This window comes from Epinephelus moara, chromosome 1 (genome assembly GCF_006386435.1).
Source record: "Epinephelus moara isolate mb chromosome 1, YSFRI_EMoa_1.0, whole genome shotgun sequence".
Classification (NCBI taxonomy): domain Eukaryota; kingdom Metazoa; phylum Chordata; class Actinopteri; order Perciformes; family Serranidae; genus Epinephelus; species Epinephelus moara.
This window is the reverse complement of record NC_065506.1, coordinates 25,257,333-25,272,314: the sequence shown is the minus strand read 5'-3', so window position 1 is coordinate 25,272,314 and position 14,982 is coordinate 25,257,333. Positions and strand designations below refer to the sequence as shown.

Here is a 14,982-nt window from a genome sequence, read left to right as displayed (position 1 = left end):
GTCCTTCAACCACACAGCCCAGATCTCACAAAGATGGATTTCTCCTTTGGGATCAACAAATATCCCAAAATGATGACATCAGTGGTACACTGTTTAAACTGACCTCCTGTCACACTCAGCTCATACAGACTGGACAGTGTGGATGGGAAAGAGTGTCTTTCTCTGCTGTCCTGACTCAATTTCTATTTCTTCACCTTTCATCTTTCTCCCTGTGCACCTCCCTTCTTTCAATCTCTCAGACCTTTATTTTATGTATCCCATGCAGTTTACTTACCCTCCCTCTCAGCACTGCTTTACTCATTCAGTCCAATCCTGAAGAACTGCAGTGAGGCTAAAAACTTAAGTACTGCATGTGTGCGTGTGTGTTTGCCATGCTGCTGCGCTGACATCTCCAAAGAGTTTTTCTATTTTTAGCAGTTTGAGTATAAGGCCTGGCATTACTAGAGAGGGTGAAGGGTGGATGAGAGGTGGAGAGAGAAGGATGGAAGAATAAAATCTAAACAAATCTATCAAATAAAACACGGGAAGTAATATATTACTTTGTTTTATCTTCAAAATGTTGCTATGTTATCCTGAGTTTGAGACCTAGAAGAAACAATTCATCAAAAATGTTTAGGACTTTTATCTTGAAGCATGCAGATGTGTAGATGATGGTGCTGAATCTTAAGTTCCTCAGTTTATCCAGAGAACCAAGAATGTAATCTGTGTAGAAGAGGCCATATTTACAGTGACTTCATTGATGATAAAAAGGACAGTGAGTGTTTGAGCTCTGACTCTGAACTGTATGCAGTATGCATACTGAGATGTCCCAAAGTCAGTGCAACTATTAATGGTCTCCCATCCAATGTGCCTTCAGTCTTAAATGCTCAGATCCTCACAGATTCAGTAACAGTCACTCACTGGTGCATCTTTCTGTAGTCTGTCTGCCTCCTAGTGGCTGTTTAGAGGCACAGCAACGTCTGCAGATGACACACTGAACTCTGCTGAACTTTGAGGGATGCTTCTTGTATATGACATGTTGTCCATTTTAGGCCAAGAAACTCCAGTCAGATAACAGCCCTGGCATTTTTATCATTAAATAGAATCCCTACATGAAACTCCATGATGACATTTTCTTACAGAGGTACACATCTTTGTTTTTAAGGTGAGAACAGAAAATTAACCTGTCAAAACTCAACTGACAGATGACAAAAATGGTAATAAAACTGTTTTTTTTTCTCTCTCTATGAGATCCTTAATTTTCTGCTTTTTCAGTTTTTGGAGACAGCAGCACAGGTGTGTTTACAAAAAATGTTCCCTTTGTGGCCACTGAAAAGATCTGAATTTTGTCCACTGAGCATTTATCAAGCCATGTGATGCACAGAAAACAGATCACACACCCCAGGGAGCCAGTGGAAGATCAGCATATTGATTACACTGCACGGCTATGACATAATATACTGGGTAACTTACCTTGACCTGTGTGTGTGTGTGTGTGTGTGTGTGTGTGTGTGTGTGTGTGTGTGTGTGTATTTGCAGTATTTCTGAACATTATTTTCTTTTTCTTTAATTAAACTGTCGAAACTAAACAAATGAAACTATTGAAATGTCACACATGTCTCCTCCTGAAATTACAATGATACCACACTGGCATTTTTTCTAATGCAGTTGTGATCTAATTATTAACATTCTTTATCATCTTAATCAATGTTCTGCAGATGCAAGTATGACACAACTTACTATACAATGCCTAAAAAGAAGCAAGTCAATTACTGTAAAGAGTTAGTGGGACATCTTGTGGTCAAATGAGTGCAGTACAAACCTCTGGCATTACTGAGTCCTGCTTTAGTTTGTAAACGACAGATGCAAATACTTTGCTTCACACACTGGGTTTTCCAATTTGGCACATTTATTTGCAAATTGTATGTATTACTACATGCTGTTCTTTAGGGTGCATTACTGTTGAAGGCTAGTTTTCTATCTCTGTCAAGTAGCTGTCTGTTAGTGACTCACTCTACAGCAGGAAACAGCACCTCAAAATATAAAGTCTGTGCTGCAAATTCACTGTACTTAAAAATAAAGTTTGTTTTTTACAAGCTTGACATGTTTGTGAGTCACTTTGGTCCATTCAGAATAGACCCGTGACCAGCTGGATTAGATAAAACCAGGATAAAACATAAAACACTATGTACACTGAAGGGTGTGAGTGTTGGGTGGGACTGACAGAAGCTGCTTCTCATAATGTTGGACTTTACACTGTACCACGACTGCAGAGCACCCACCGCTCCACCCAGCTTGGTGTTGGCAAGGTGCTGGAAACATTAGTAAGTCAAAATTTGTGGAAAAGATTTCTGCACACTTATATCTATGCAGTGTTTCACTTTATTTTTGAGCTTTTGGTCTAATAGACCTTCATCAGAGCATGGGTGTAAGTGTGCAAAATCTTTTCTTTCAATTACCACACTGTACCATGGTGACTAAAATCATGACCCTTGTAACTGTACTGTCATATATCAATAATAACAACAATAATAATAATAATACATAATGTAACACTATATAGAGATCCCTACACATACTGGTCCACTGTGGTGCAGCTGGTCTGAAGCTGAGCCTGAATATGAAATGAGAGCAGATTCCTCCCGCACTACCGGAATCCGTCTGCTGGTGCGGACGTGGCGGAAAACCAGGAGCGAGGAGCACAAAGAGAGGCTGCCTGCGCAAACTCGCTGACACGACGGCGGCTCTGCTCTTCCACGTGGACCCTGTCATTGACCAAAACACTCCGGTTTCCGTGGCAGGCGGGGAGGGAGCGCGCGTGCCGCCGCCGTTGCGCAGTGCAGACCGGGAGGCGCGAGCAGCAGGGCGGTGCGGGGCAGAGGTGCTCTCCAGATGTTAAAGTTAAAACGCTAACCTGCCCGAATTAAAGCCTTTTACTGTCCACACGTCAACTATGCAGACAGGTAGGTTAATTACATATGTGAGTACAGAGTTAGAGGTGACAGCGTGTATTTATCCAGAGCTCACTGAGGGTTTATATGTCTTACTTCCGTTCACATACATATTTAATTTATAGCTTTATAAATGCGCAGTCAGAAGGCTAAAGTAGTTCTGGCTACAGCTAGTCATCCTGTCATTTAATTTAGTTTGAATACAGGACTGTAATGTCAGAGCATGGAGACAGTTTGACTTTATCAGACACCACCAGTGTTTATAATGTGTGTGCTCATAATGCTGCAGTGAGTTGGTGTGAGTCGTGGGTCATGTTTGGCTCTGTGAGCTGCGCTGTTAGCATCGCTGCTACTCCACATGGGGAAGCTGCAGCAAGGTTAGCTAGTTTATTCACTGTACTGCATACTGTATCTATCCCAAAGCCAGCAGCTGAATCTGTGCGTAACATTTACAGCCAACAGTGGAGGCACGTGGACATCTTCACTGACAGACTGTGCTGAGCTATAAATAGATATAAAGGTTTTAATTGATTTTGCCAAATGGGCCATAAGGGCCACCATCTGTGTAACTTACAAAGGCTGCAGGATTGCAGCACAGTTATATTTATACAGTGATTGTTTTTGTTTGTAGGGTGCAGGTGTTACACATAGATAGACCATATGATAATATAATATTACAATTGACTGCCAGGTTCATGGGCCGATTATGTGACAATGGGCCCTTGGGCACAGATATGCAAAAGGCCCCACCACCTCTCTTACACAGGAAAGACACACAGATTTATGTGGTGCTTTTGCTTATCTTTTTAGTCATTATGCAGCTTCTTGTGGTTTTGTGGTTGTTTGTATCTTTGTGTCGTAGTTTGGGTGTCTCTGGGCTAATTCTGAGCTTTATTCTTTGAGGTACTTTTGTGTTTCGTGTGGTCATTTTGTGTCACTCTGTAGTCATCTTGTGACTCACTTTTAAGTCATTTTATGTCTTCTTGTGGTTGTTTTGTATCTTTGTGTGGTAGTTTGGGTGTCTCTGGGCTAATTTTGTGCTTTATTAAGATAATTTTGTTTCTCTTTGAGATTATTTTGTGTCTGTTTTTGGTTCTGTGCTGCTCTGTAATCATTTTGTGTCTCCTTGTGGTTGTTTTTTGTTGCTTTGTTGTCATTTTATGATTTCTTGTGTCTGTTTTGTATCTTTATGTAGTAGTTTAGGTGTCTCTGGGCTAATTTTGCACTTTTTTCATGTAATTTTGTGTCTTTTTTGTTGCTGTTTTGTGTCACTCCGTAATCATCTCATGTCTCCTTGTTGTTGTTTTTTGTTGCTTTGTAGTTATTTCATGTCTCTTCAGATCTTTCCATCTCTTTGTGCTCATTTTGACAAACTGGTGGATACTTAATTTGAGTGACATTTTCCAAGTGAAGGCCAGGGGCCCAAAGTGTCAGGGGGCCCCTGGCCTTCACTGTGCCTTGTAGGCAAAGTATCATTTCCTAGGATAGCGAAGACATGACCCACCCAACTCTGCCTTAATTTGTCTCTGATTGGCTTACCCTGACTTTTTTACCTAACCCTAAACAATCTCACTCCTCTTGCCTAAACTTAAACAATCCAACCTACAAAGCAATGAGGACTAGCCAGTCAGAGGGAGAGCAGGGCCAGTCATGCCTTCGGCATCCTAGGAAATGCAGATTTGCACCTGGTAGGCCTGTTCAGTAATCCATCCATGACAGAACATGAGCTTTTCAATGTATTTAGGCAAATGCTCTGAGGCGGTAGCCATGGGGATATTCCACTTTGTATAAAACCACAAACCATCACCTGTGAAACTCTCCTGTGTCCCAAAGAGAGAGTATTTGTATACTTATTATTTTACAACCTTTTAAAGACACATGCTGGTCATAATTCCTCTGTAAATCTACGACATTTGGACAGATAAATTCTGTCATCCTATCAAATAATTTTGTGCATATGTGATATGAGGCTATAACATGGCTGTGTGCTTGTAGGTGTGTTCATGGAGTCTCACCTGGGCAGGTCGGTCCCATGTGTTCTGTCCCTGTACCTGTTTATACAGTTGTGCCAGGCTGCACCAGGTCTACCTGGGTCACAAAGGTAACTCTACCTCCTTACTCCCATGTTCCCCAAGATATACCATTATTAACCAAATATACTGCAAGATTTTTTGGGCATAATTAATACTTTTTTATAGCCATAAATTAATTTGACAATTAACATGTGACTAAGGGCTGTGATATCAGAATGGACAAGATTTACATATAACACTGGATATTTGATGCAGATCTTGTAAAACATAGTAAATGAAGTATGCCACATGTATGGAGGGTGCAGCTCTGTTATTGCCAGCAGAAGAAACAAGCGTTCTTTCATCTCTGTTGTATTTGCTTATTAGAAAAAGGGAAGAACATAAATAAAAGTAAATGCTGAAAAATTTCCATCATTTGCATTCTTATTTGTTTATCTCTCAGGGAGGAATCAATTGATGCCCGCCCTGCTTTAGCAGCGCTAGCCAATCCCTTTGGCTCTGGAGAAGAGGACCGCAGGTGAATGACACATGATGATGATGATGTGCTGTTGTTACGCATGCAGCTCATTTTAAACTTTGAATTTGCTCTTTATTGCTTCCTCAAAAAGAGGAGGATTGGTGCAGTCCCATCTCTGTGTGCTCAAACATAGCTCTCTAAATGCAGCTTGAAAGTCTAATCTTTTTCTCAGAGGATGACAGAATATGGATTATGCTGATTTACTGTCAACCTGCAGTCTGAGAGAGTCAGTTTGAGTTGACTAAGCAGCTGCTGTCTGGTTACTCTGTGGACTTTGGCTGCTGTGTTGTGCTAATGATGTTGCCTGCACCATAAACTGATAAGATTACATGTGCAATAACACTGCTACATGTTGCGATTAGTGATATTTTTTCTTTACACAGACAGAAAAAATATAGACTATCCTCAAATATACTGCAAATACAGTGTCTCACACTTTGTATCTCACCTCACTCACGTCTCTGTTACTGTACAGTCGTGTGAACTCGCCCATGATGAATCACAGGTTTAATTTCTTCAGGGAACAAAATGAGAAAACAACCACTTTTATTTGTGGACGCACTGTAATAGAATATGTTGTTGGTGACAGTGTAGCTGCAAGCGTCTTATCCCTGGCTGATAAGATGGAGAGATGTGTACACGACTCTGTTATCATGTTAGCTATGAACACAAATATGTTATGCAGTTGATGGTATGTGCACCTCCCTACACAAACAATGCACACTTATTCACAGGAGGCCGAGGAGCTGACTGGATGGTAACTAAGGCCGTTCTTGTTTAGAAATGTTAACTTTTTAATGAGTAGTGCAGTATTTCAACCATGATGCCAGGGATGTGAGCACAACCTAATGTAAGGTCTGTGCATTGGATTAAAAATGCATCTCAAGATCAAGACAGACAGACAGACTCTAAAAGACAAGACAGAAAAGGACTGAAAGCTCCTGATATAACCTTTGGTCAACAGAGTGGTCTGAAACCTGCTATTTTAGACACTATTACACAGGCTCTGTGAGTTTCACTGTTGCCCCATGTGTGTCATCTTTCTATCTACTTTATGTAAGATGTGATTTGAGCTTTCCAAGACAATGAGGCAAACTGGAAAATCAGCAAATACAGGTATAACCTTCCTCTGAACACAATGCTTTTTGATGAGGTGGCACCTCCTCTTGGAGTTGAGTCAGTTATTCTAAGTGGCAACAAAGTCTGCCCTCTTGTGGCTGAAAATAATACAGACTCTCGACTGCACCCACAGTGCAAGTCAGTTTTGATACAGTAAGATAGCAAAACATAACTAAGTCGTCACAGGACTGAACAAACCTGACACTTAAGCGTAAATTCTTAGCTCTAAATGTTTTACTGATTATGTGATATCCACTCTGTGTTGTGTATACGACAGATTGCGGCAGAGTTTCATTCAATCCAGTCTGAAGGATGGCCAAGAAGGACCAGAAATCAGTACCTCGGAGCAAGGTAGACTTCACACTCTGACACAGGGCTGTCCCTTCAGCTACCATTACCATTTTGTCCGTCAATCCCATTCAGAAGAGAGTTTTGGTCTGATACTGAATTGGTTACATTACACCGCGTTCCAAATTATTATGCAAATTGTATTTAAGTGTCATAAAGATTAAATTTNACCATTACCATTTTGTCCGTCAATCCCATTCAGAAGAGAGTTTTGGTCTGATACTGAATTGGTTACATTAATCTTCAAACTGCACTGTTTGTATAGATCTTCTGTGCTGCCAGGTTGAAGATGTGTGTGAAGTATGTGAAGTTGTAGCTTCTTTTTTTTAAAGATATTTTTTGGCCATTTTTAGCCTTTAATGTGTAGGACAGACAAGTGTGAAGGGGGCGAGAGAGAGGGAGTGACATGCAGCAAAGGGCCACAGGCTGGAGTCGAACCCGGGCCACTGCGGTGACAGCCTTGTACATCCCACTGAGCAAGCAACGTCTGTGGACGTCCAAGTCTAGTTGATATCACGTCCACAGACGTTGCTTGCTCAGTGGGATGGGGCGCCTGCTCTATCCACTAAGCCACTGACATCCCGAAGTTGTAGCTTCTTAACAGCAACATTCATATTTGAAGCATTGTCTGCTATCATGGCTACATATGAGCATGGACAGACATGGATTTAAACTGCCACTGCAACTTGACAGTTCGCGTAGATGTACAACTGCGAGGCTGTAATTCTAATTTTACTTTATATCTGATGACCTTTAAGTGTCCCAAACAATCATTTGTTAATATTACTGTGTGTGTGTGTGTGTGTGTGTGTGTGTGTGTGTGTGTGTGTGGGAGTGTTATATTTAACATCATCTGCAGTCATACTCCAGCAGTGTATCAAATGTGTTTGGTATTAAACATGTCAGTCTTCTCCTGCTTTGTGTCAGAGGTGTTCTTCCTGTTTCGTCTCTATGACTTCGACCGCAGTGGGCTCCTGGATGGTTTGGAAATGATGAAGCTGCTTTCAGACTACAACTCCCATCATACACCTGGAACACAAGCCAATGAGCTGGTGAGGAGGAGAGGCTGTCTACTTGTACATACACCACACTTTGCAACACTGTTTGGTCTGTTTGTCTGACTTGAAAATACGTGTGTTTATCTGTGTGTGTTGGTGTTTTCTGAATCCAGGTGGTGTCTATGGTAGATTTTTTACTCCAGACTCAGGATCTGAACCAGGACGGCCTGTTGGCCCCATCTGAGCTGCTGTCTCCAGCATTACCTCACACACAGGTACTGTACACTTACACACTTGTTTCTGATGTAAAATAATTATTGCCTTTAAGTAGGGGTGTGCCATATCACCCTGTTCATGATAATACCAGTATAATTTTTATTAATATGATATGAAACATTCCTATTGTGATAATTGTGATATTTAGACTTAATGACATCATAGTGTTATCCACAGCAACAACAAGCGTGGCTGAAAGCAAAATCTTTACCGACGCCACAGTGGTTCCAAAAAGTGGAGCTGTACCTAATTTTATTCTCAGTTTCATTTATGGTTGTCACTTTTCCCACCACAGGACTCCAGCAACAACAACGCACCTCACCAGGAGCAGGAGGTGGCCGCAGAGGAGAAGCTGTCAAACCCCATCACTGACGAGGAGAAGGTAGGAGCAGCAGAGGAGAGAGAGGAGGTTCATGAAGAGCTGCAGCATCAAGATGCAGAGCAACTTCAACACCAAGTAAAGACAGAGGAAGAGGAGGCCATAAATCAAATAGATGAACAGTATGGACAACATATCCCAGAAGCCCCAGCAGCGGAACATGTGCAGGACCACCATGTCCCTGTTCATCAGGGGCAACCAGAGATGTGAATGCACACACACACACATACTGGTTCACATTATTATTTCTCTAGAGTCAGCAAAAGACTGATGATAGAGATAAAAATACCACTAAGAGGACTTCTTAATCTTCATCCCCACAAATGATCCTTCCCTTGATTGAGATTTTACCATTTAATTTGGTGAGAAGATGAATGTATTGAAAGTATTCCTGTCACTGTATGTTGAAACTTTTTCTACAACCAGTAACTGTTGGTTATAATTACAAATGCAACGTTTTCTTGAGCTGTAAGAGGACAAAAGTCCTGAATTCAAAATGCAATATTACTTATATTGATAAAACAAAGCCATCCTTAATATGGATTAGTACTTTTGAATATTTCTTTCTTTTCCCAGCAAATGAAACAGTCGATCATCTCATGATTTGAAAAGTGTAAGATGTACATTTTATTTGCTTTAATTGTATTTATTTAGACCGTTTTGTTATAAAAAAAAAAAAAAATCAACATTTTTCATGTATTTGTGTCATTCTATGTAGAGACTGTTTCATGTACACAATGATTGGCCTTATTGTGTCTGACCCACTCTAGGTTTTAGGGTTTGCACCCAGCAGTTATGCACCAGGACTGTTATTTAATTAACTGGTCTCTTTTACAGACGAGTCGGTTTAGCCATGAAATGACATTTGGTCTTCCTTTATTATTTCCTCAGACTATTCAGTGACTTAATTCATTTACTGAATAAAATGAGGTTATTCAGAGAAAAGTCTTTATTTCTTTCGATACACTTGTATAAGATCCACCATGCATTTATTTTGATGAGGATTCTCAGGAAGCCCCCATTGAAATAACATGTTATTTAATATATCATTTAATTCAGTCTTTATCTGCAAACTTGAATGTGTTTACAGTATGAAAGGGTTTACTATGTGTTATTATTTTTGTTTGTTTACCCCTTTTAACCATTTCTGCATTTACACAGCTGGAGAAAATAAAGCAATCTTTTTTTTGTCCCCCTGCCTTTAATTCTGTCTTCTGTTTCTAAGATTTTTTTTGATTTGTCAGAAGAAACTGATCATGTATTTCTATAACGTGTGGTAACCCTTATATTGTCCTCAGCAGGTAGGTAGAGCCCATATGAGTTTCTCAGAAGTGTTTGACACAGTTCAAAAGACGACAGTAAGATGCAGAAAATATATCATGACATCATATCATAGTCTCAACTTATCAATGATAAATGATGACTGGACTCCCAGTGTCACTATAAACTTTATGGTTTGCTCCCCAATGCTTACAATTTTTTTCCTTTCTATTAAGTCTACGTGGGCTATTTATATATTTTTGCCAACATATGGATTGTTTCAGTGATCTGTCATCCTTAAAACGTAAAACTTGTCTTTCACCTAACTTTAAGTCAGTTGCTTATTTCTCATCACTTCAGGCCTTGTTTCTGTTTCCATAATATTGATCTAGACAGTGAGGTTATTTAACCTTTAGGGAACGTTCCCTGAAGTTTGTCCAGATAGGGGACCAAGTATTTTTTTTGCATGTCACAAGTAAATCTCTAGTCTTTGCACTAAAGTCCCAAGTCAAGACAGGCAAGTCCCAAATCAAGTCAAAGACTGACAAGTCCCGTGTCATGTCCAAAATCATCAACATTAAGCACAAGTCCTAAACAAGTCATAATGTGCTCCTCATCAAAAGGCCATTTTAAATGTGCTAAAAAAATGTAATATTGGTAATTATTTGTTAAAAAAGGGCAGCTGGCTCATAAACTAGATAGATAGATAGATAGAATTTAGCTTGTGAAGATTTCAGTTTGACATCAAAATATTAAAGTTGGCAATGTAGTGAATGACAAAAAAACGTAGGTTATATGTATAAAGTGTATTAAACTATTATGAGTAGCTCTTGCCAAAAGCTCTGTACACTACAGTAAAAAAGATGTGGTATGCTATATGTTTTTAAGTACAAAGATAGTGTCAGTATTTTAAAATGCACTTATCTTTTTAAAATTATGTCTGTGGGTGTTTGTGGACTCTGAGACTACACTTCCGGTCATCAAGCTAGCTTAGCTAGCTAGCTGCTCTTTGACATGACCAGTGGGTTGCTAGGCAACAGACTAACAAACGGGACAGCATGGCGGAGATGAAGCAAACTACAGGTTTGTGAATTAGCCAGTTAACCACTGTACCGTCTGTCTTACAGTTTGAATTCTCGTGTTCAGACAACAGTAAAAGCGCCATGATAATCTTGCTTTTGTAACTGTCGTTCAGGAGTTTAAAGTTATTTGTTAAGAGTTAATATTTGAGTTGTTGCTCCAGTAATAAGCTCTCGCTTCTGTACCTGGTTTTCCTCTCTGTTATCAGAGGCTGTGGTGTTAGATGTCCACAAGAAGATTAAAGCAGCTTTTGAAGTGTTTGACCAGGAGTCTAATAACACAGTGGATGTCAGGTGAGCTCCAGCGGTACAGACTCAGGTGATGATAGTTCATATTGTTTCTACTGTTAACTTATACAGTCTTTCCTATGTGCTGGGTTTGAACCTCATGATCTCACACCATCAAGGATAGTTTGTGTTTATGCCTATTTAGAATTTATTATAGTTTATGAGGGAAACACCCACCTGGCCATGTAGTTTTTGTTTGTTTTGTTTTGTTTTAAGGAAATACCTTATTTTGCCTCTTACTGTGGTGGGTGTTTGAGATGGTGGGCTCTGGTAGAGCCAGGTCAGGATCAGGCAACTTGTTGCTCAGGAGCCACATGCAGCTCTTTAGTCCTTGTCCAGTGGCTTCATGTGGCTTTGACAATAGAATAGATGGAAATGAATAACAGTTACTTTTCAACATTTTCATTTTCATTTTGTTGTAGATCTAAAGTGATTCTTACATTTTCCATTTGTATAAATGTGTATACAGTAAATAAAAACAAATGTTTAGCATCTCATCAACAGTGTGTATCAAGTTTACAGCCTGGTGCCTTTACCTAAAATTTGTGAATCTCAGTAGTGATGGTTAGTCCTGAATCTCCTTAGTGAGGGTAGCTATTGATTCCAAATCCAAAAAGAGAAAAATGTCTCGGAGGAAAATAGAGAATTTCACAGTGAGTGGACCGATTTGTTTGCTTTCACCACTAATGCTGCAAAGTTCAAGTACCAAATACTCATAAATAGCCCATTGCAGAGCAGCTACATTGCTGTAAAATGAATGTTTATTTAGACCTATTAGGAAAATGTATAGGCTAATTTAGATTACAGATTTGAGACAGATAGATTTTTTAATTTTTTGTTGGCCACAAATGTCTCTTTTGATAGTAAAGGTTGCTGACCCCTGAGCTAGGTGAATAAAACATGCCATAATACATCTCTGAGGAAGAACATCACCATTATACTCAGTCTTCACATGTGGCGTGGTTTATCATGATTGTTTGTTTTGCAGGGAGCTGAGCACCATCATGTATTCCCTGGGTTGCTTCCCCACCCAGGCAGACCTACATGACCTAATAGCTGAGGTCAGGACAGTGTTTTACAGTGTTTACTTATATTTTGCTTATATTTTGGATTAAGTAAACAACCGGTCAGACTAATCATCTGAGGCTTTCCTCAGGTGTGCAGTCTTAAATAGGGATGTTCACTTTTTATGTATGAGTCATGCAACAATCTTTATTACACGTGTGGAGATATTTCATCATGTTATTAAAATATTCCACCTTGTATTAGTTTTTTTACGAGCTAGAAATTGCTACTACTTACTGTAAGATGATATTATGAAGAGTTTTGTTTGAAAATTCTCAGCTTGTTGTTAAAAGACCAGAACTTAGCAGCCTTGTCCCGTTCAAACAGGTTGAAGAGGACCATGCAGGATATATCCATTTGGACAAGTTCCTTCCAGTCATGTCCAAAGTGCTGCTGGAGCACAAGTAAGACAGCTCTGTTATCTCCGATGTGTACTTTTGACTCTGTGCTTTTTTTTGATTATATCTAACTAAATGAATAAAAATGCTAAATTTAGAGGATGAGAAGAAGAGAAGGCCATTTCATCATGCAAATGTGTGCTCCTGTTGAAGCAAACAATTTATTATACAGCATGACTTTCAACTAGATGTTACTGAGGGAGCACCTGTTGCTGGTACGAGTTTTCAGATTTTATAGTACCTTAGGATCCTCTTTGATAAAATGAACACAGTATAGTTCAGCCTGGGGTGTAAACTGAGCTTGGAAATTACTAAAATAAGCTATGTTAATGATACCATGTTTGATCACAGAATTTTTGTATGTCATGTCAATGCTATCAGGGCGGTTCTACCAAACTGGCAACAGACACAAATAGTGGTGGGTGTGTGTGTGTGTGTGTGTGTGTGTGTGTGTGTGTGTGTTAGGTTCCCTCCCATCCCTGAGGACATTCTGCTTCAGGCCTTTGAGGTGAGATCAGCTTCTGTTTCCTCATATTCTCCATTATTGCAGTCGTACCAGCAACTGCACAGTATCTAAATTTAGTCTGAGTTTCAGCCTCTGTAGATATCATACTGTCAGCAGAGTGACACTAATATCACAGTGTTATTTACTGATATTTGTTAAAGTATGAAGGCAATAACACTGTTTCCAGGTTCTGGACAAAGGAAAGAAAGGATACCTGGAGCCTGAGGAGCTGACAAAGTACATGACACAGGAAGGTAAAGCAGAAGCTTTCAGTTTTTGCTTTGTGATGTGAAGAGAAATGTATTTGTGTGGTGAAAAGTAGATAATCTCATAGATATGTTTGTGTGTGTATCATTTCTCTTGCTTAGGGCTGGGCATTGTTTAAAAACATTACGATACCAGTATTAATAGAGTGCTCTAGGGTTTTTCTGTAGACCGACGTAGAAGTTAACATCGCCCTGCCTCCTTTGTCATAAAGCCAAATGGGATTATTCCATTGGATTTTGGATTATTGCAGAAAATAGACTCATGCAGCAGTAATAAAATAAACTCCACATCATATTTTAGGCATCTCACCAAAATCCCATTCAAAAAACCTCATCCATCTATTCTCCCATTCATCCAAACCCTCTGACTTCGAGACAAGGGAACCAGGAGTGCAGAAATGCTAACTCATTTCTGGGTTTTAGGACATATTCCTGGGGCACTCTATACTACTGCCCTTAGAGTGATAGTGACACCATTAGAGTACTTCAGCACACTGAACTGCCCTTTCAAATATACTGCAATTGACAGTGTCAGGGCAAATTGTTAGCATCACACGGCTGACGTTACCTAACAGTTATAGACGGGTTTAACAAGCCATTTTCATGTCAGTGTGAGTTAATTGAGACTGTTTAACCACTCAGTGTTGGATGTAAACGGCTGCTGCTGTTGTAGCTCCTGCTAACCAGGCAGACATTGAGCTAACCATTCGCCGGGAGGAGAGCAGCTCTGGAGAAGGCAGCAACAGAAAGTTTGCTGATCAGACACCTGGCGCAAAATAGGATCAAATGTATAATTTGACTGGAGTTGTTTCCATACTACTTTGTACTGGGTTATTTTGGTCGATACTTTAAAAGTGTCAAGTACCAATCGACAGACCCATCCATACTTTGACAAAACAACATACATTTTAAACATGGCTGTGTTTTGTTTGTTCATGGTTGTGCTTATATCAGGTGACCCCTTCACTCAGGAGGAGATGGAGGAAATGCTGACAGCATTTGCTGACAAAGAGAAGAACCTCATCTATTACGAAGACATAATTAGCCAGCTGACCATCGACCCTGAAATGTAGTCAGTGTCATAGTGTTCGTTGTTGAGAAATATTCGAAGCACACAAGTCTGTGTTTGTTTGTGTTTGTGTCTGCATGTGTTATTGTGGGCCTGTAGGTCTGATATGGTATAATAAATTAATGTACATTTCTCAATCTTGACTCTGTTTCCAGAATTGTCTTTCAGTTCAGATAAAGTTGTATTAGCAAACTGGCAGACATGGGAAAATGTGTCAGGGCAGGAGACGTTAATTATTTTTTGTAAAGCATGCAGTAGTTTTATGCTCCCATCCATTTACATGTAGTACCTAACCTCACTTTCCGTATTTCCAAGTCTGACATGTTACAGAGATGTTCTGACATGTTTTCCACAAAGTACATGATACAGTCTACTTTCTACATGTAGATTAAGTTAAAAATCACTGTCATGGTCATTACACACAACTGATGTACTCAGGTGTGACTGCTCAT

The 14,982-nt window shown here is 39.8% G+C and overlaps 2 protein-coding genes across 2 annotated transcripts; both read left to right on the top strand.

The window, feature by feature from the left end:
- Positions 1–2,731: 2,731 nt before the first annotated feature.
- On the top strand, positions 2,732–9,790 carry cgref1 (cell growth regulator with EF-hand domain 1). The gene is made up of 7 exons (XM_050045266.1): positions 2,732–2,942; positions 4,926–5,031; positions 5,406–5,480; positions 6,877–6,950; positions 7,875–7,999; positions 8,119–8,220; positions 8,517–9,790. Exons 1-7 carry the CDS (start codon positions 2,933–2,935, stop codon positions 8,808–8,810), a joined length of 786 nt encoding a protein of 261 aa, XP_049901223.1. The 5' UTR covers positions 2,732–2,932; the 3' UTR covers positions 8,811–9,790.
- A 1,045-nt stretch (positions 9,791–10,835) lies between these two features.
- efcab2 (EF-hand calcium binding domain 2) lies at positions 10,836–14,669 on the top strand. The gene is made up of 7 exons (XM_050046626.1): positions 10,836–10,943; positions 11,149–11,233; positions 12,216–12,288; positions 12,620–12,696; positions 13,156–13,198; positions 13,383–13,449; positions 14,416–14,669. The coding sequence occupies exons 1-7, from the start codon at positions 10,919–10,921 to the stop codon at positions 14,532–14,534; spliced, it is 489 nt and encodes a 162-aa protein (XP_049902583.1). The 5' UTR covers positions 10,836–10,918; the 3' UTR covers positions 14,535–14,669.
- Positions 14,670–14,982: the final 313 nt, after the last annotated feature.